Source organism: Trichomycterus rosablanca, chromosome 7, assembly GCF_030014385.1.
Source record: "Trichomycterus rosablanca isolate fTriRos1 chromosome 7, fTriRos1.hap1, whole genome shotgun sequence".
NCBI lineage: Eukaryota > Metazoa > Chordata > Actinopteri > Siluriformes > Trichomycteridae > Trichomycterus > Trichomycterus rosablanca.
The window spans coordinates 33,657,564-33,679,346 of record NC_085994.1 but is presented as its reverse complement, the minus strand read 5'-3'; the positions used below and the strand labels follow the sequence as shown (position 1 = coordinate 33,679,346).

General features: G+C 39.2%; 1 protein-coding gene across 1 annotated transcript; it reads right to left on the bottom strand.

The window, feature by feature from the left end:
• Positions 1-220: 220 nt before the first annotated feature.
• On the bottom strand, positions 221-10,919 carry rbm39b (RNA binding motif protein 39b). Its single transcript, XM_062999253.1, has 15 exons — positions 10,625-10,919; positions 7,776-7,833; positions 6,333-6,382; positions 6,050-6,241; positions 5,325-5,378; positions 4,096-4,213; positions 3,857-4,009; positions 3,625-3,765; positions 3,451-3,516; positions 2,643-2,847; positions 2,459-2,539; positions 1,992-2,088; positions 1,292-1,397; positions 916-994; positions 221-807 (listed from the first exon to the last, which is right to left on the bottom strand). Exons 2-15 carry the CDS (start codon positions 7,824-7,826, stop codon positions 707-709), a joined length of 1,494 nt encoding a protein of 497 aa, XP_062855323.1. The 5' UTR covers positions 7,827-7,833; positions 10,625-10,919; the 3' UTR covers positions 221-706.
• Between the last annotated feature and the right edge of the window lie 10,864 nt (positions 10,920-21,783).

Here is a 21,783-nt window from a genome sequence, read left to right as displayed (position 1 = left end):
AAATGTGAGGGGTGTACTCACTTTTGTGATACACTGTACATTCCACTGACAGCACTGGAACCAGCATTTTTTTTAAGGGGGGGGGGGGGGGGGGGCAAACAGCAAACATGTGACTTTACAAAATTGCTTGTGGTAACTGGCAATAACCTATTACATAACATTTTGATGACACATTTAGTAAAGGTAGAGTTAAAAAAAAGAAAAGAAACCACAAGCAGCATTTTGGTTATTTTTAAAGCTATTTTAATCACTTTTACAAAATGATTCCGTGTGATTACAAAAAGCTATAAACAAAAAAAAAAAGTAATCTCAGAGATCTGAGTAAATCCAGAATATCCGAGTGATGCTTTTACTAACACAGTCGAGCCAGCCTTAATCCACACAACCTTACCTAAAATTCTCCAGCAACTGTTCACCTTCAACATCTACAATGTGCTATAGACCTTCAGGAACGGACAGCGACTGTCTTAAAATGGGTTAGAACAGTGTTTCTTCATCCTGGAGCACCTTCATTCAATTTGGTCTTTTTCCTACTTCCAACATATTCGATTACTCTAATTAACTAATTACAAAACTTGTCACAGAGAAAAAAATCCAACTTGCAGGAAAGGTCACTCCAGGACTGAGAAAGACTGGATTAGAAAATAGCTGGTAGTGGGCAGAGAGACAGACAGAGTAAGAAGTTGGTGAGTGAGAGTAAAGTAGATCACCGGCGTGTGGGTCTCAGCAGCTGTGTGGCTGTGACTGAATCAGGGAAGAGGTTGTGGTAGGTTGGCAGGGGAACATAGGCAGCTGTAATCATTTTGCCTGTCGAAACAAAAACAAGAAGTGACTATGTAGATACACTAAATATACAATGTATAAAATACACATCACAAATTGAAAATCGTGTATCCTCAGCAAAACTGCTCTTACCTGCAAACCAGCGACCGTGTAAAGCACTGACCGCAGCCATGGCAGTAGGGATGGACGGACACTTCACATACACGTTACCCTATGAAGAGAAAAAGGAAATATTAGACTGAATCTATTGTGTTTTTAGTCATATATTATCAAGGAATTTGATCAACTGATAATGTAATAACAGTAATAAGGTAATGCATAGGACACAAAATGAAATTAAATCATTTAAAGGCATCTGGCAGTGAGTGCTAGTGTGGATGGTAATAATAAGTGGTTGGTAATAATCACTAAGTATTGGGATAGGAAACACTGTTAGAAATGCATGGTAATCTTTCAGTTACTAAAGTTAGTGAGGTAAAAGTCACTAGACCGATGCTGCAGTACTTACCTGCGGCGAGTTTTTGTCTACATATATGTGTATAATGCCTCCGTGTTTATTGCACTCTTCGATGACATCGTCCTGAATCTCTATATCCCAACCAGGATCATTTTCTCTGAGGACACAGAAATGATAGATTATTGGGCAAGCTGCTGTCAGTAGATAAGAAGCATCTGGCACAACCTATTGATACATAAATTGACAAGGTTAGCTTGTTATTGCTTGTTAGTATATTTGCCTTTGCATTGCCCTCTAATTAAAATGGTAAACTTCTTGGCCTCTAAAGTATGAATGTTAATGAATACTTGATTAACCAACAAAAAATGTCTGTTTAATTAATGCTGGTGGTTAAAAATGTGGTAGGTTTAAGCCCCACCACTGCCGAGCTACTGAGCAGGACCAATTGTATGTCACTTTGGATAAAAGTGTCTGCTAAATGCCATAAATGTAAATGAAAAAAATCTAAAACGCAATTATCTAAAATCTTACGACTTTCCTGTAAACTGCATAATTAATCTTGTATACTAGATAGTTACTACACTGATAAGCTTCATAATCAGGTTAGTAATTACGCAATTATATAATTTTATGGTCAAAAACGTTTGGTAGCGTTCACTTGTCAACTGAAATTACACATCGAAATGTTTGCATAACATGTACCTGAAAATCTGTCACTCGCATGCACAAAGAGAAAAGTGAAAAGACTCACGACTGTGGGCTGAACATGTTGGAGAGCTGTAGGCAGTGAGTGGCCAGGGGTTGTGTGGGGAGGTTCATAGCTTGGTTCATGCTGGGGCTAGGCATCACTGTAATAACAGAAACACAACCACAATAGTCAATGCTCTGTCTAGTCTTTCAGTGTTGCACGAGATAGTACTGTTAAATAAAGAACGAGCACGAGCATAAAAAAATAGATCTAATCATTAATCTCTGATAACATTAATGTACTTGGATATGGCAACACACAGTGTTAACAGATTGCATAAGAGTTTATGTAATATGCTACACTTATCTCTGATTGTACTTTATCTCATGCAAGTGAAAAACTAATTGACCTTTATGTACAACATACAAGCACACTTTAAAAACACTGATAAGAAGATCTACCATTTATGTAACTTTAATTAAAGAAGAATAAAACCCAAAGCTAAATGCACTGTTAATGCAAATCCTCACCTGAAGGCATGCTCCCAAATGAAATAGCGCCACCCATCTGAAGAGCTTGCTTTGCCGCTGGAGGAATCTGCAGCCCTGTACCTAGAAACAAAATTCAAAACAAAGTGTTTTAGATCAATTGCAAACTCTTAACATTAAGCACTGCAGGCACTAAATCACAAATATGCAGCTCTCTGTTGCATACCTTCTGCGAGTCGGGCCATCAGCTGCAGACGGCCTGTGGTGCCCAGGTCGATGCCTGTTCTCTCTAGCTCATCGTTGTCAAGGAAAGAGCTGGCGGCTGAGCCGTCTGTGCGCTCAGTCACGTGACCAACCTTCATAGGACGACCGGCCAATTCAAAGCCATTCAGCTGCTCCATTGCCTTTTTGGCACATTCAGCATCTGCAAACTACAGAAAATTTAACCTTTAAGTAGCCAAACACTATTAGCTTAGCCCCATTATGCCACACAATAATAATGCAATTACTTGTTCTCATACAAGACACTTATCTCTGAGAGACTGGGCATGATGTCACTACTTGGCAAATTATTACAAAAACTATTACAAAATTACATCATAATTAAATCATATTCGAGCGCGTTCCAATATTAATTTAAACTGATGAGTAAACTTCTGGAAATAAACATTTATTATTTTATTGGAAAAAATATAAAAATAAGATATTTAATAAACTGAATATATACAAAACAAAGTTATCCAAGAATGTGCATCACCATCCAGATTTTATATGTTCACTCATTTACATTTAAAATTCTTCGTAAAGGTAAAAAATTTAAACCAACTGAGCAAGGTGGGAAAATTAAAGGCATGTTTAAGACTTCACATGTTCTGTGTTCTTGTATCATATATCCAAGCAATGAATTTGCAAGCAAACCAAGTTTTTGGCTAAACTGGTGAACTGTTTTTCAAGTCAACAAATATTTCTACTAGAAATGATACACATGCCTTGCTTACACAGCTGATTAGGTTTTAAAAGTAAAAAAAGTTTACCGAGATAAAGCCATAGCCTTTTGATCTTCCAGTCTCACTGTCCATTATCAACTGGATGCTCTCAATCTAGGCAGAAAACAACCACATTAAGTTAAGTCTAGGTACGATTTATCTACGTGGTATGGCATTTATTTCCACTGTTACATCACAGACATAATGAATTATTGGTCTCACCTTTCCAAATGGTTCAAAGATCCCTCGAAGCATGTCCTCAGTGATGTTAAAGTGAAGAGAGCCCACATACAGGCGCATAGGACCCGCACCACCTCTCTGCAGGCTAGCAGCAGCTGCTGCGGCGGCCCTGTTTTTCTCAGCCTAGAAAAAAACAAACAAACAAGCAGTCAGATCTCACATTAGAGGAGCCAAATTGAGAAGACACATAGGAATAATGTGAATTTATTTCGACCTGTGAGGCCTGAACGATAATGGGCACTCCGAGCAGCCTTTGTCCGGTCAGCCCGATAGCCAGAGGCACAGAGGTTGTGTCTACGAACTCTATGTAGGCAATGCCTTTAGACCTGCGCGAGTTTCTGTCCGAAATCATCCTCACATCACGCACCTTTAGCAAAGAAAACAATAAAAGGTTCATAAAATAGATTTTAAAATACAAAGACAATTTAAAAAACCAATACATGAAAATCTTACTTTGCCCACAGCAGAAAAGAACTCCTCTAGGTCTCTGGGTCTGATTCTGGCAGCAAGCTGCATGCAAAACACTGTGCGAGCGTCCCTCTCCTCAGCACTCAAATTATCAATTGGCTTCCTGCAGGATATAGTAATTTTATTACTAACTCTAAGTACAGCAACACTAATTTAAGGCTGAATTCAATAGAGAAGACCAACATATAAAAATATGGTTTTAACATTTATTTAGTCTAATCCCTTCAAGGAATTTTACTAACGGGACAAGTTTATTGTTGATGCAATTATTACTCATTCAGGGGAATTTATTTTGTGACTTTGTAGTAATAATAAATCATAATTGGCTTCCAGTTAGTGTTTAACTGTTCTAAATAGCTTTGACAATCTTCTATACAGAGGCACAATACAGACTGATGTTTCTAACTTAAAACCTGCAGCTGTAAGTTCATTCTATGTAACAATAATTACCATGTTTTTCAGATACTTTATTTAGATCACAGCTTGATACGTCAGGTGTTAATGTTTTACAGTATATTTAGTTACTATTTTACATTGTTTAAATTATTGAACAACTGTTTTAGATTTAATGTTTAATGAACCCTTCAAAAACACTAAATACAAAATGTATCAGGACTTTATTAATACAGACAAATTATTAATTATATTAAAACAGATTTACCATATATACATCATTCTCCCAACCCTAGCTTCTACCACAGCCAACTGCAAACCAGACACAGTCTTTGACCCTGTTTGCATGATTTTTTTCTGTATTGGACATAAATCTGACTACAGTAACCAACTTGAAACTATTAGCACAAACTTCAGAGTCAAATGGACAGCATGGTAATGTTATGCTTGCCACAGACATAGACAGAATCAGCCTACTGATACATGTGCATTTAAAAAGTTGGACTAGTTTAATCATACATGTAATTTAATAGCTAACAGGCGATATAACCATGCAATATTTATGCTGTAAAGATTTTGTATACATGAACTGCACAAGCTGGATCTTGCCTTTAATGTGTTTCCATGGTAACGTCTAATAATAACTATTATTTTTTAACAAGCACGCAGCTGTTTAATTATTAATTCCATAATTAACATTAACCATTAAAAGTCAGCCGAATATTTTAGCACAAATACACAAACAAAAAACAGCAAAAAAGAAAAAAAAAAAAAAAAAAAAAAAGAATAATGTAAGGACTAGTGCACAATAATAATCGTACCTGACAGGACTCTTCTCTTTCTTTAATGGACTCTTGCTTCGAGAGCGTTTGCGGCTGTAACAAAGCACATTGTGAGAAAAGCTATAAATGTGGTTCCATATACATTTAACAAAGACGCATCTACACTCACTATATTGATCATAAAAGCTAAGCTTACACTTCTACATCAATTTTTGGATTACAAGCTGGCACACAAGGTATAGGCACAATTCTGTCGTTTATTAGCGTCACTGCAGTAAGGGCAGCTCATTTATGAAGTGTTTAAGGTAATCACTAGACACCTATTAAAAAGTGAAACTGCTGTTAGTCAGTGGGTGTAACCACTAATCTTCATATGTTTTTAATAAAATGTACACTTCCTATCAGCCCAGATTTTTTTTTCCTTCTGCACAGATAAGGTACCTTTTGATCAGTATTTTTTTCACAACATCAGAATTATTTAAACACCAGATCAGAACTGTCACCTAAATTAAATATCTAGCTTTGAATTCAATACAAGCTAATAGAACAAGTTACATCAGGAAAAAGTACTGGGTGGAAGAACTGGGTACATGAGTCATTGGTAGCGGTACTACTAGTAATGTCAATGATTAACTGATAACCAATTAAAAAGTAACTGCTTGGTCAGTGCTGTTAGCTAAAATAGAAGTCATTTAAATTCTTTTGCAATGGAGGAGACATGAGCATGAATATTAATTGAATTGAAAGCAGTTACAGATTCTCACTTTGGGCTTTTGTGGCTGCGATAGCGTCCGTGCCTCTCATGACTGCGAGAGCGTGAACGACGTCGGTCTTTGCTGTGTGTTTTCTTCTTCTCGCGGCTGCGGCTCCTTCGTTGATCCTTGCTTTTCTTGCGCTCTCTGCTCCGGCTCCTGTGACGACCCCCACTCCGGCTGCGACTCCGACTGTGTCTTTTCCTATGTGAATACATAAATAAGTACATTTAAAATAAAAAAAACATCCCAAAGGTATTTTAATCAAATAATAAAACTTAAGACTTATACTTACTTCCTGCTCTGTTCTTCATGGCCATTTGCACTAGAAGACTTGCTGTCACCCTAAGCAGGGTTGATAGAAGAACATCGTGAGGACGGTGAGGATAGAGAAGTTGTCAAAGGGAAGGGGGAGGGGATAAGAGAAAATATAGAATATACACATTTAGAAAAACAAGAATCACTTTTTAAATCACTAACTGTTCTGGATAAGCATTCACTAGCAGAGTCCCTTTCTTCCCACCTTAGAAGTACTTTTAAACTACTTTGTTCTCAGACACATTTTCTCTGTCAAAAGAAAAGAAAAAATAAGGAAAAGCTCTCAAAGCTTGCCATGCTAAAAGAAATGCCAGTGTTTATTGGGACCTCTAGATTCAGAGTATGACAGTACCCAACTATTTTAAGCCTTAAGTTTTCTGCTAATGACAGGGTCACTAAAGGGTTTTCCAGGGTTGAAGCTGTCATTCCGTGAGATCTTCGTCCATTTGTGCGGTTGGACTGTGAGAGCGCGATGCCATCTCTGTCTCACCTTTCGTCCTGAAGCAGACAGGGATTTACACGACTTAGTCATAATGGATCCCAAGATACATCAAAGTAATGAAAAAAAAAAAAAGGCCAAAGTCCCTAATAAATGATTTCTTTTTTTTAATTATTTAAATCCCCCCCCAATAGCCATTTTGTACTGTTAAAAACTATGCACATCCTGCAGATTATCTTGGTTACGATTCTTTAAAGTCTAATGCAACTTTGACCAAATGTTAAAATGGATGAAGGAGCATGATGTACTAGTGAAAAAGGCATGCAAATATTTACTCAATTTACCTGGAGACCATTGCTAAAATGCCTTGAGAGACAGTATTCATATTCTGTACATCAGATAGATCACTTCATTAGATTACTTTACTGTTGACACAAATGGCATTGCCGTGTATGTAAAACAATCTGCCAGTTATCATATCTGCAGTAAAAGCAAATACTGTTGGTGACCTTGATAAGACATGAGGTCAACCACACGTGCCAGTAGTAAAAATGTGAATGCTGTCTCAGTTTTGTCAGGTTATATCCATGTTTTATCCACTGCCTGTTTCTTGTTGACACCAGATAGGTGAGAGGATGTCAGTCTTTGATATTTGGCCTAGGGGATCACAGTACATCAATACATTCCGCAATGACCTTACTTTTTTCACACTTCACACTGGAATCAAAGGTGTATTCAGGGAAGTAGAGATGAGATATCATTAGGCAAGTCTATAAAAAGAGATAGACGGGCATTTATTTGTAATTCAGATCATTTGCTGAAGCATCACACAAAACATCATTCTGTACCACTGACACAGACAGCAGAGACATTTGCTACAACATACTGGTCTTCAGAGTTGCTACATAGCAAGAGCTATTTAGTTAAGTGCAAGAGTTTATTAATGTGAAAGTGAAAGATGAAATAAGTTTAGTCACCCACCTTCCTGTAGGGAGCTTCGAGCATGGCCTCAATATCAAAGTCGTCTGCCATTGTTGACCTGTGCAAAAGCACACGATTAATGAATAATTGCAGTCATTGTTTGTTATATTTGGCACAGTGACAGAGGGTCCTGCACACACAAGTTTTGGTCTTAATTTCAATATTTATGTATTTTGAAAAATAATAATAAAAAAAAAAAAAATTGTGCTAATAAACCTTAGAACAGGGAAGTTCCTGATATTGCATGTTTAACAATGCTTCTGCATTTGTACATGTGCTCGTAAATGCAATTCTGTCTTTCATTTAAATAGAAACACTTGTATTTCTAGTGTGTGTGTACATCTAACCTACAATTTTAAAAGATCTCATGTTTAACATTGTATAATTTAAGATGTTCTTGGTTCAGCTGGATTAATACATTAACATTCAAACTAGGGCTGTCGCGGTGACAGAATTTCCCCTTGCGGTATTCAGCCTGTCTCAATATCGCGGTATGCGGTTATATCGCAATTTTTTTGTTGTTTTTGAAAATTACTTAATTGATCTGGATTTTAGAGCTATATAAACAAGCTTTATTGTTAGGCTATGATTCGGTATATTATTGCTTTATAATGACAAAGATGAGACAGCTTTAAGACCAATGAAATGCGTGTTTAGGCTATTGTTAAATACAGAACAGAGCAGGGATGCGCGTCTTTTCTCTATTAAAAAAAGGTTTAAATAAGCTTCTAGCCTAGGTTAGATAAACACTGTGAAACAAAAAAAAAAGTGTTTAGGCTAAATATTTTAAATGCACATCTAATCAAAATATGGTAAAAAAATAGAATAAAGAATAAAGTCTGTAAGAGTTTAAACCTGCGTTATCATGCGCGCTAGACGAACCAACATGTTCACCTGATGTGTTTTAGAGTGGGGTAGCGATGTTCCCCTCGGTACTAAAACCCTCTCTGATGGTGCTCGTTGCATTAATACACTGTAGATGTACTGAACCTGCATGCGACTTTAGAGATCAGAGAAAGTCTAGCCTGGTTATCGAGCCACTATTAACCATCTATTTAGTAGATATAATTAACATAACAATATATACTACATTTCAAGTTATTATTCGTTTCAATACATTTTTATTCAACGAAAAAATGCATTTAAATCATTCCAGCAAGCCAGCAAGAGAGAATCTGCAGGCTGCAATGCCATATTAACCGTCATTAAGTGTTTTAGTACGCCGAGGCTGTTTGAATATAGTCTAAATTACAAGTATTTATTGAGTGTGAACTCAATTTAATCATTAATAAACTTGCCTATAATTCCTGTTGCGATTGTTTACATTTTAAAACACAAAGCCTGACACTCAGCAGCAACGCATGAGAACAGGTTGCGGGAAAATGTCGCTCCTAGCTCATTTTCATTATGAATTTATTTAACATTTATTACGCACGAATGTAAGCGTATAAAACAAGATGGACCCTGCAACAATAAAAAAAAAGGAGAAGAAAGAAAGAAAAAACGTGAATATCGCGGTGTTGCGGTTGTCCAGCATGCCCTGCGGTTGGCTGGTCTATACCGCGATATTTCAAAACTGCGGTTAGCGCGACAGCCCTAGTTAAAACACAAATGCTGATTACAATAGAGAAAGTTTGTGGCAGCTGTAATGACAGCCAGGATAGCCTGTTTTAGGTATAAGGTACAAGTCTGATTAGAGGTAGAGGCCTAATTTCAACTAAATCTACTATTTACTCCCTTGTTGATATCATTTATATGTGGATCTGTGATTTACTACAAAATTAAACCATCACATTACCAACTAATTCCTTCAATAACTAAAACATTAGGGCTGAAACGTTCAAAATTCTTCCAATCAGAAATTAAGTTTGTTAATAGGCTGGTTAAAGAATGTGTCAAGCCAGATATTAGGAGTTTGATTTTGAAACTAAGATGCATGTGGGTGTGCACGTGTGTGTATACACATGCACAGACAGGCACATACACACCTTTTTGTGCAGCCATCTGCACATTTGTTTTTTATATTTGCACTATAGTTCACTCAGTATAATTTAAACGATTTATACCAAAATTACACCTCCATATGTACCCTCAGGCCCTGTTGTTGTGATTACACAGATACTTGTTTGTATATTATGAGTCTTTGTAGTGCGTACTATTTCGATTTATGTAACTAGCTACTGAAGCCTTAATTTCCTTCGGAATTGATAAAGCATCTGTACAGATCCATGATCATTTACATATCAGTCATTTACATCAGCTGATTTGCTATTAAAAGAGACATTTTCAAATCAGCCATGTCCGATTTTCTCTATAATACCTATTGGTAAATAGGGCAGCATCACAAACAGCATTTAATGCACAGCAAAAGTTAATAAACATTACAATTTCAAGCCACACATCACTCTAAGCATGCATATAAAGTGAAATACAATTTATAATGAACGTATTGCCTTTTATAGCATAATTCGGTTTCTGGGTAACCCAACAGGCAGTAGATTTACTTGCCCAGTCAGTAAAAATGTCGCGTTACCATGTTTATACCGACACTTCACAAGTCAACATTACACGTTACGTAACATGCTGATACAGAGAAGCCACGAGGGGCCGAAACAGAAGCCTTTGACTTAGAAATGCTTTATAAAAATGATTACCCGTCAAAAAGTGTTCCCTAATTCAATCCCACAATTCTATTTTAAACTACAGACTATCTAACATGAGCTAAAAGGTACACAATTAGCCGTGAGCTAATCCTGCTAACCTTCTGTACCAGCATGCGCCTATACTTACACAAACTAGTAAACACAAAAATGCTAAACTGAAAATAGTATAATAAAACATTATATTACCTGTACTGTTGATTTAACTCGTGTGAGTTGGTTATTAATCGGCTATTTCTGTAAGATAAAACAAGCGCGACACAAACAGCTAGCGCTCTCTAACAAGCTGCTAACCCGCTCGCGCTTCAGCTTCCAACGACTACACGACTGAGAGTTCACCGTGATGAACCTAGTTACAATTATTTTACACCGTATGTACAAACAATAAAATTAAATAATAAAAATACGCGTCTTCCCTCGCAATGCTCAGACAAGGACAATAGCTTTCGGTGCTAAGTAGCGTTTCTTGTTTCTGTGAGAAACTTCCGGTCTGTATCACAAAATGGCGTTTCTACAGGGTTTCCCCTTCAAAACGGCACGGACCGCATTTACAAAACTGAGGAGTCGAGACGTGTGAGCGAGTCAATGATTCGACTCTTTAGATTCAGTACGCTATGGCAACTGTTTCCCACTTTGTGGTCACAGCAAATTCCTAAATTCTAAAGATTTACATTTTTTACTCATTTGCATTTGGCTGTGTTAGTTGCGCTACATTTTACTGGATTGATTCAGTCAAATTCAGGTTACAAAAAGCCTCAACCCTGCAAAGTTTAACGTTCTGTCTCAGTTAACAAACATAATTTAACTAGGTTGGACGGATCGATTCAAATATCAATATTATCAACGTTAACGTAACTCAGCATCACTTGTCATTCCAATTTCCAACAGGAGAACCATGTACAGTTATTATGAAGAACAATGTACACAAATACACAAGCCAGGTTAACTACAAATGGATGAATCAAATAAAAAAAAAAAAAGCCAAAAAAAGCCTAGCCTATGCCGTCTAACATATGAATCACTGTATTGATGGGCGTTTCATTTTTTTATTTACATTTTAAGTCGCCGAAATGATTACAAACCAGCTAAAATTTTGTCCATCCGCAAAAGTTCTATCCCTCCGAGTTCCAACACAATCCGCCCAATTCGCCGAAAAACCGCCCAATCTGGCAACACCGCGCTCTTTTCACATCTTACATGCTCACCTCGCTCCTCCCCTCCTGCTCTGCTGTGTTCTGTTGTGGTACCATCACGTTGTTGTGTTGTTAAAATCCTAACACACATCAGTACATTGGTAGACAGTGAAAGATTGTAAGTTTTAAATACTTTGCACGAACAGAAATAGGTGCAATTTTATGGAAATAATAGCGTAAACTATACATACGTAAAGTACGTAACGCAGCTTACGCACTTTGCGCACCCTACGGAAATGAATCTGCGCATGCGTAGTGAGGCTCTTACTCCGTGTTTTTGTGTTTTGGTAAATAAGTGCTCTTTCTTTTGACTTTGTGCTTATAAATGTAAACAGAATAGCATCTATTTTTTATTTTACATTAACAAGGACACGTGTATTCGGTCACTAATAAAAATGTACACAATTATTCACACTGGTATGAGTTAGTTACCTGCTTGGTGGTGATACGCTATGATGGTAACGTTGTGAGAAAGTAAAGCACCAGAAACAAGAAATCAGACTGCTTTATCTACAACCCTACTGAGAGCAGCTACTTACAAAAATGTATGTATTACAATAATAATATGAAGTTATAAACACAGAGTGATTATAGAAACAGAAATCACTGCAATTAGCTTAGCAGCTAACACTAGCGACTAAGCTAACACATACCGGTGTTGTACTGTTGTGTCTTTCGTATAGTTACTGTACTGCACACAGTGTACAAGTCTTTATCTTTCATAATAATCGTTATGATGTACAAGTTATTTGGGTTTTAGTCAGTATCTCGGTTGTGAACTAGTGGGCTAAGCTCGGTATTTACACCTTCACACGGCTTATTACTGGGGTGGGCGAATCGATCCAAATATCCGTAGTATCGACACTTCAGTTGTACTTTTTCTCCGCTACATTCAGAACGTTTCTCTCGTATCATAAGAAAGTAGAAACCATGTGTGTACAGAGCCGCTCCTCTCACATCTTACATGCTCATCTTACTCCTGCTGCTCTGCTGTGTTTTGTTGTCGTACCGTCACGTGACAGGAGACCAAGCACATATAGCAGTAAGAAACCAGCTGTAATTCCAAACATCAAAATTGTAACAATGTACATATAAGAAAGGCATTAAGTGTTAATCACAGTTCTCCTCCTACTGGGATACCACTTGAAAAAGTTTGGCAAAATGTGAACAGGTTTTTTATACACAATAAGGTTAAAGTTGTATGAAAAACCGCTAACTGAAAATGAATTGTATTTTGTTTATTTTACAAAAAGCCAGAAAAGTGGAACTTTGGTCGCTAATAAATTTATTTTATAAATAAATAAAATTTATTTTAAATAATATTTTAGCACTGCACTCTCAACTGTTTCTATCAAAATGCATGATTTATACATTGTATTTTAAGAAGTAAAAACACATTCAGCTCGTATAAAACTCCCTGATTTCTTGTGCTCACCTTCACTGTTCAGTTTGACAATGAAGCTGCTTTTTCCTCTTACACACTTAATATGCCTCGGTGCTCAAAACACAACATGGAAACGGTTCAAGATCCACATGATGGCAGAAACACCACAAAACATTTAGAAAATGCTTTATTTGGTCACATTTCCATTTATTATCAAAACTGTAATAAATAATGATTGCAAATTATTATTTTCATATATGGAACTGCAATAAATTTTCATTTAAATGTAAATAAGCAATATTATAATACACGTAAAAATAAATGATGTGTCAGTTTAGTGAGTCAATAGTTCATTACTAGTTGCTTATAGGTCTTTGACAGTCACGTGTGTTTAGTAAGGTGACGTCACCGACGCACCACCGTGTATGTATTGTTTTTGTCAGCGGTTTAATGATAGCAGCAGCAGAGACACCTACATTACTGCATTACTTATTTTATTCTGTTGAAGCAGTAAAAGCTGGAGAAGCAGACGCAAGATAAGAGAAAACTATACCAAGGATCAAGAAAACTCAGCTAGGATGCCAGGGATCGTCGTTTGGATAAATGATCATCTGTTAACAGCATTGATAAGCTAAGTTGGTTGTGAGTGGGTGGAACAGCGACCATGTTGCGGTTGTAGCGGTAAATGTATTGTTAATGCTGTTTATTTTGCTCAAAGAGTGTTTAGTTTTTGTATGTGTGTATTTATATATTGAAATTTTACATAACTGTACTTGATTACTGTCTTGATTTGCACACACTTAAAAACAATGGTTCTGTAGTGTACTGAAACGATGGTTCATTTGTATACTTAAAGGCTTCTGTGCATTATAAAATGTAGCCTAATTATCATCAGAAAAAGAAATAATGCCACATTTAATAAACCACATTTAATGTTAGTCCACGATTTAGTTTTGTGTCCTTGATGCCACTTATAGCTAACAGAAGCATTTATTAGTCTCCCTGCTGAAACTTTCTCTTGGATCTAATTAATAATATTTCTTTCTTTTATTTCTGACAGAAGATTGTAAGTTTTTTAATACATTTCTTCGCACATACAGAAATAGGGGCAATTTTATATAAATTATAGTGTAAATTATACACAGGTAAAGTACAAACACACGTACTTTGCGCAACTTACGCAAATTCACGAAATGACCCTGATGCGTAGGTCAGTTTCGTGAATCGGAGCATGCGTAGTGAGGCTCCCATTCCATCTGCGCATGCGTAGTGAGGCTCTCATTCCGGGTTTGTTTTGATGTATGAGTGCTCTTTTCTGTTGACTTTGTGTTTATAAATGTAAACAGATTAGCATCTATTTTATTTTAAATTAACAAGGACACATGTATTCGGTACGTATTTATACATTTATTCACCCAGCAAACACAACTACGAGTTAGCTACTCGATGGTGATAGATACTTTATTTATCCCGCTTCTTTCACATCGCCTTACTCCTTCTTCTTCTTGATCTTTCGGAGTAATGGCGGTTGGCAGACCAACTTCAGGTGCATTACCGCCACCTACTGAGCTGGAATGTGAAGTGAGACTTCAGGACTTGTTGTAAAACCCCAGATGAACCCAAAATCTCAGCGCTTTTCCACCAAAAGAACCGTGGTTCTTGAGCCGGTTCTGTTCAGGTTTCTTAGAACCTTGGTGTTCTGTAGAGAACCGATGTGCGTTTCCACCAGTTTTTGACAACCAAGCCTGTGTCATCAACGGTGGGCGTTGCTTAACGAAAGTTAAGAGCAGTAATATCATGGCGGAGCGTGTAGATTATGTGCGAGCATTTGTGCTGCTGTTACAAATGTTTGTTTTTATGTAAAAAGCATTGATCAGCTGTTGGTGATAAGAAGACGTAGACGTGTTTGTCGCCGTGGTGGTTTTCTTTAGGTCATTGACGTGAGAAGTGTTTTGTGCTTCGCATTCACCACGACTCTCGGTGCAAATAACCGATCTGCTCAGCACACGACTCGAGCGGTGAAACATCACAAAAGTTCCACAACATGAACATCCATTTGTGTGAAATAACCATCAAATCTACTCTAAAATACAACATGTATCTGTGTTTAGCTGGATTTACTTCTGATGTAGTGTTTATGCAGCTCGGGGTTCTAAATCTTCCCGGGAAATTCGAAAAAGCTTTACGTAAAAAGTAAAGCGTAACGTGGCTAAATGTACTGAAAGTACGACACAGAAGCACAAAATTTCTCTCCGTTATTACTGGTTATAAGTGCTATGTACTGGTTGTAAGTGCTCTGTACTGCCCAAATTCATCGGTCGTTGTTTTAGTACAACGAGCCACTTAGTTACGCTTTATTTTTCACGTTAAGCGTTTTTTGTTCTGTCCGGGTCACTTTTACCACGTCATATCACACAGTTCATCTTTTTTAAGGCGCTTTGAAAATATCAGCGGCAAACTGGCTCAAAATTTAATCAGGTAAACTTTAAAAGATAAAAATGCAGAATTAAGCTCCATAGGAAACAGCAGCACAGTGGTTTAGCAAAGCACCCAAACCTCTACACTTTGACACGCCCACCGATTACATCACGATTCGCGCTAAAAAATCAAGTATTCTGTGGTGCCAGATTAGAATGCTAGTTCGCTGTCTGGAACCTCTTTTTTTCGGTGGAAACAAGCGGAACCGGTTCAAAATCAAGTTCGCGAACCAGAACCGGAACCATTCCCTGTTGGTGGAAAAGGGGTATGATTCTATAGCGTCTCTATAGAGATACAGAGAGATACAGTAAATCCAGAAAGCATTCAGACTGAACAAATCAACAGTATTAAAAAAGTACATTTATTTAACTGATTAGCTGGATTAGCTGGAGAAAAGAGCTGATTAAATTATGCACCAAAGACCAATGTATGGCCACAGTTGGAATCTAATTACATATGTAAGCAAACCAGTAAGTGTTCTGCTTTACTGTGTAGAGATTAAGCTTTTTATTTTAGAAAGGGTCATAAAGATTTGGAACCCATTCAGGAAACAATAGGAGTAGGACAGGAATGGCAATTCAGCACAGAATGAATAGAGGTCACAGACCTTACTTAAAAGCAGAGCAGAGGCTGCTTGATGGAACTAGGATTCAAATCCTTAAACTCTTAATTCATAGCTCAAAGTCCTGACCAATAGTCATTTAATCAAAGCATAAAATGGCATCGGTTATCAGAGGATTTCTATATTATCTATATAAAATAAAGCACCTTAATGCCTTGTCATAAATTGAAGTTCTATGGACATCACATGGGCAAAGGGGCACAGTCCTGCTGGCAAATATAATGGCTTACCTAAACTGTTACCACAAATTTTGGAGTATATCATTTATTTTATATAATTTTTGGATACACATTTTAGCAATGAGTGTGACAAACACCTAAACACAATAATCAGGGAGGGGTTCACATACTTTTGACCATACATTATAAATGCACAAAATGTCAAGCTTTTTGAATTTGCACTTAATTTCACCTCATATAATTCCCAATATGATATAACACAGATGACACATGTTAGGTTCTGTGGCGTCAGGGGAATGTGCCATCTCTCCCTGACACCACAGGCCTTACAGAGCAGAAACGAGCTGCTCATTTAATTACCTGGGCAGCTCGTTAGGGCGAACGAGCTACAGCTGTGCCTGGTGCCTTCCCTTATTTAAGGGAAAGGTGCAGAGCTGTAGCCGTCGCACCTTCTGCTCATGTTGGCCGATTCTTTTTTCTTTCTTTGAGTTTGTTTGACACTGCGGTGTCCTTTTATGTTTATTGTTTTTTTTATCTTCAGATTGTGCCGCCGCACTGTGCCGCCGCCGCCGTGCCGCTGCCGCCGGGCCACCGCTAGTGGGCGCCACCACGCCGCCGCCGCCGCCAAGCTGCCGCCATAGTGCCGCAGCTGTCGTGCCGCCGCCGCCGCCTGGTTGCCGCTCTCAGGTCGCCGTCGGGCCGCTGCCGCCGAGCCGTCGAGCCGCCGTGCCGCCGCCACCTAGAGACCCCATGACTGCGCCCAGAGGAACCTGACCCCCTCCCAGCTACCGCTGGTGACAGCGTCACGTTCCGCCCTCTGGAGCGCAGGAGCAAATGGCCACTTCCCAGCCACCCTGGCTGGTGACAGCGCCTTTGCTTTTAACTTTTGAAATCCGCAAGTAAATCACACCCGGTGGATGGCATGGCGCTGACCAACATTAACTGCTGGTGAGCGCCGTGCCATTTATCTACCGGTGGTGTTATCCCCCCTTCTTCGGCCAACAGCGCGAGGTTTCCCACCTCGCGAACCCGGTCGCTTCGCCTCTTTAGTGCTGGGAGCGGTTTTGCTTTCAGCGTTGCTGTGGCAGCGTGCTTAAGCTCCCAGCCTGGAGGTGAGCGACCAGGGTTCGCGCCTCGCGCTTTCCCTTTTTCCCCTTTATGTTTTTTCCCTTGTTTCTTTCAGTCTGGCGTCACCGGCTGCCTTCGGGATTCCCCGAAGTGTTTTTTGTTACTGTTATTCCTTTATTTTATTGTATATTATGTTTATGATTTTGTAAATAAAACCCTTTTAAGTTAAACCCTCTGCATCCTTGGGTCCTTCCTCCCTGAATCATAACAGTAAGGTGCGACCATTCCAGGACCCAGCAGAGGGCCCCGTTCTCTCCCAAAATTTTTTTTGGGGGGGCACTCCCCCAGTGGCTTTCAGCCACTGGTGGGGACGGGACCGCCGTCTAGAGACCTCGGGAGAGGTCTCTTTAAGGAGGGGGTACTGTTAGGTTCTGTGGCGTCAGGGGAATGTGCCATCTCTCCCTGACACCACAGGCCTTACAGAGCAGAAACGAGCTGCTCATTTAATTACCTGGGCAGCTCGTTAGGGCGAACGAGCTACAGCTGTGCCTGGTGCCTTCCCTTATTTAAGGGAAAGGTGCAGAGCTGTAGCCGTCGCACCTTCTGCTCATGTTGGCCGATTCTTTTTTCTTTCTTTGAGTTTGTTTGACACTGCGGTGTCCTTTTATGTTTATTGTTTTTTTTATCTTCAGGTTGTGCCGCCGCACTGTGCCGCCGCCGCCGTGCCGCTGCCGCCGGGCCACCGCTAGTGGGCGCCACCACGCCGCCGCCGCCGCCAAGCTGCCGCCATAGTGCCGCAGCTGTCGTGCCGCCGCCGCCGCCTGGTTGCCGCTCTCAGGTCGCCGTCGGGCCGCTGCCGCCGAGCCGTCGAGCCGCCGTGCCGCCGCCACCTAGAGACCCCATGACTGCGCCCAGAGGAACCTGACCCCCTCCCAGCTACCGCTGGTGACAGCGTCACGTTCCGCCCTCTGGAGCGCAGGAGCAAATGGCCACTTCCCAGCCACCCTGGCTGGTGACAGCGCCTTTGCTTTTAACTTTTGAAATCCGCAAGTAAATCACACCCGGTGGATGGCATGGCGCTGACCAGCATTAACTGCTGGTGAGCGCCGTGCCATTTATCTACCGGCGGTGTTATCCCCCCTTCTTCGGCCAACAGCGCGAGGTTTCCCACCTCGCGAACCCGGTCGCTTCGCCTCTTTAGTGCTGGGAGCGGTTTTGCTTTCAGCGTTGCTGTGGCAGCGTGCTTAAGCTCCCAGCCTGGAGGTGAGCGACCAGGGTTCGCGCCTCGCGCTTTCCCTTTTTCCCCTTTATGTTTTTTCCCTTGTTTCTTTCAGTCTGGCGTCACCGGCTGCCTTCGGGATTCCCCGAAGTGTTTTTTGTTACTGTTATTCCTTTATTTTATTGTATATTATGTTTATGATTTTGTAAATAAAACCCTTTTAAGTTAAACCCCCTGAATCATAACAACACAGAAGACTTTATCACAGTTTACAGCACATGAATAGTGAATTTAATAGCTTACGACTTAACAACACAGTTTATTGCTGCAGTCAAACATAAACTTTTAATAATCCTTAGTCATGCTGACACAGTTATATAACAAGCCAAGGACCAGTAAATGAAATCGGACGGACATGTGAAATACACCCGTCATTGTCTTGTACAGTCTGAAAAAATTATGTAAGCGTCTTGACTAATGATTAATGACTTCTCCAAAAGAACCAAGAACCACTCTTAGTGGATTTTTAGAAATCCGTGCCGTGAACCTAAATACTATACAGTTCCTAAAATCTTGGGTGTGTATCAATTCAAATAAGACGAACTGTCTACAAATGGAGAAATTGCCAGAACTAGCTACGAGCTTAGCTTTGTTTTACTCCACTATTAGAACAAAACTGATGTTAATGGAACAACCACCTTACATTTCCTTACTTTAGCAGAAATGCAGTGCTTAAACATATATGGCAATGCACACCAACACTGAAATCTTTAAACCAAAAACTAAAAAGGTAATGGAAAGTGCGTTAAGCTTCGGGCCTGATTTGCTACATTTGGACCTGGATATTGTGCAACAAAACAATAAACAAAAACAAACAAGTGAACAAATGATTTAAAAAGAACAGAATGAAGAATAATGGCTTTATTTGTCATATATAAATGTACACATGTACATTACAATGAAATTCTTTTCTGCAAATCCCTGCTTGTTAGGAAGTTAGGCCATTGTACGGCGCCCCTGGAGCAGACGGGGTTGAGAGCCTTGCTCAAGGGCCCAACAGTGGCTGCATAGCAGAGCCTGGATTTGAACTGGCAATCTTCCAATCAATAGCCCAACGGTGTACCCATAGGCTACCACTGTCTCATGTATGTTTTAGAATGGAGAATGGAGGGTGCTGTCCATGCAAGACACCCAAGAATTTCTTTATTGTTTTGTAGTATTTCTTTGTATTTATTAGGGCTGGCTCGATACCACTTTTTTATGTCCGATACCGATACTGCAAATTGAGTATCTGCCGATACTGCTGAACCTGGCTGTTAGCACCGCTGCTATCGTGCTCTGCTGAATCTGGCTGTTAGCACCGCGGCTATTCTACTCTGCTGAACCCTGGCTGATAGCACCGCTGCTATCGTGCTCTGCTGAACATGGTTGTTAGCACCGTGGCTATCATGTTCTGGACAAATATTGTCGTTGTCATTTATTTGTTCTTTGTATTATTAATTGTTCTTGTTAGCGTCTTTGGGTTTTGAAAAGCGCTATATAAGTGTGATTTATTATTATTATTATTATTACTGATAACAATCTGATACTGTAATTTCTCAAACAACTAAGCAGTAATAATACATGTCTCAAAGCACCATGGTTAAACTAGCTATCTAAATAACAATGCTCAGACTGTGACACAAATATCCTAATGGAATAAATACAGAACCTACAACATCACACTTATACAAAACTGCTGTTTTTATTTTACCTTTTACACACAGAACATTAAGCAGCATTTTGGGTTCGAGCTGTCATTCATGTGACACATCTCGCTTTACGCCGTGAAGTGTCTACAATTGGAAGATGTGGACATCAATCAAACGCAATGGACCAATTAGAATTGATGCAGAGGTTCGTTGAGATTTTCTGTTAAAGTTCTGTCACGTTTTTAGATGATTAAAAACCAAAGTGTGCATATTAAAAAAACGGGATTTTGAAGAGGACATCTGTGGCTAAATGGGAAACGGTGTAGTTTGTTTTATTTCATAACACTAATGGATTAATCGTTGAGGATGTGAGGGATCTCCAAGCCGGGACAAGATAGATTTTCTTTATCTCAGGTGAGCGATTTATCATTTATTAATCGATTTGTATTGTGTTTAAACAGTGTTTTTAGATGTGGCAGTAGTTTGTTTTATTAGGATTTTAACATCATGTTTTACACTTTGGTTACATTCATGACAGGAACGGTAGCTCATTACACAAGGTTCATCAGTTCACAAGGTTATATCGAACACAGTCATGGACAATTTAGTGTCTCCAATTCACCTCACTTGCACATCTTTGGACTGTGGGAGGAAACCGGAGCACCCGGAGGAAACCCACGCAGACACGGGGAGAACATGCAAACTCCACACAGAAAGGACCCGGATTGCCCCACCTGGGGATCGAACCTAGGACCTTCTTGCTGTGAGGCGAAAGTGCTACCCACTTAGCCACCGTGCCACCCAGATGTGGCAGTAGTAGATGATTTTTTTTGAATGCTAGAAGTTTAAGCAGATCAGTGTGTTTTAATTTCTGAATGGCTGTTGCAGATGAGTTGTAGATCAGTGATACATGTTAATGTAATAAACGGCGCTCTGTTGGAACGTATCTTCATGTGTTATTTGCTTTACACACAAACAATGGCTTTATTTACATTGTGTTATTTACATTAAGCAACAGTATCGGATCGGATTACACATTTTTTTCCGTCCGATATCCGGTCCAGTGATTTGGGCCAATATCGTGCCAGCCCTAATATTTATTATATATATTTTTTATCTTCTCTGTTTAGACCAAGGTCTTAGAGGAACTTTGTTTCATTTCACTATGTACTTGTTTATAAATGACATAGCAATAAAGCCTCTTGAATCTTGAAGTATGGTCATCAGTTAAATCAAACATTCCTGGAAAAGAAGGGTCTACTTCATCTTAAATCCATCATTACACATAGTTTTAAAAGCCTGGACTGTAAATAATTAAACAGTTTAAACTCATAACTGTACAATTGACTGTGGGTTGTTAGTTTCGTTCGTCAATCCTCATGACTTACATGAAGACCAGACCACATTTCGATTATAGAAATCAAGGTTATATCAAAGATTTCAACAATTTTTCTGCAGAAGTAGCAAATACAGTAGAAATAGTTCTTTATAACTAATTAACTTTGATTCTGACT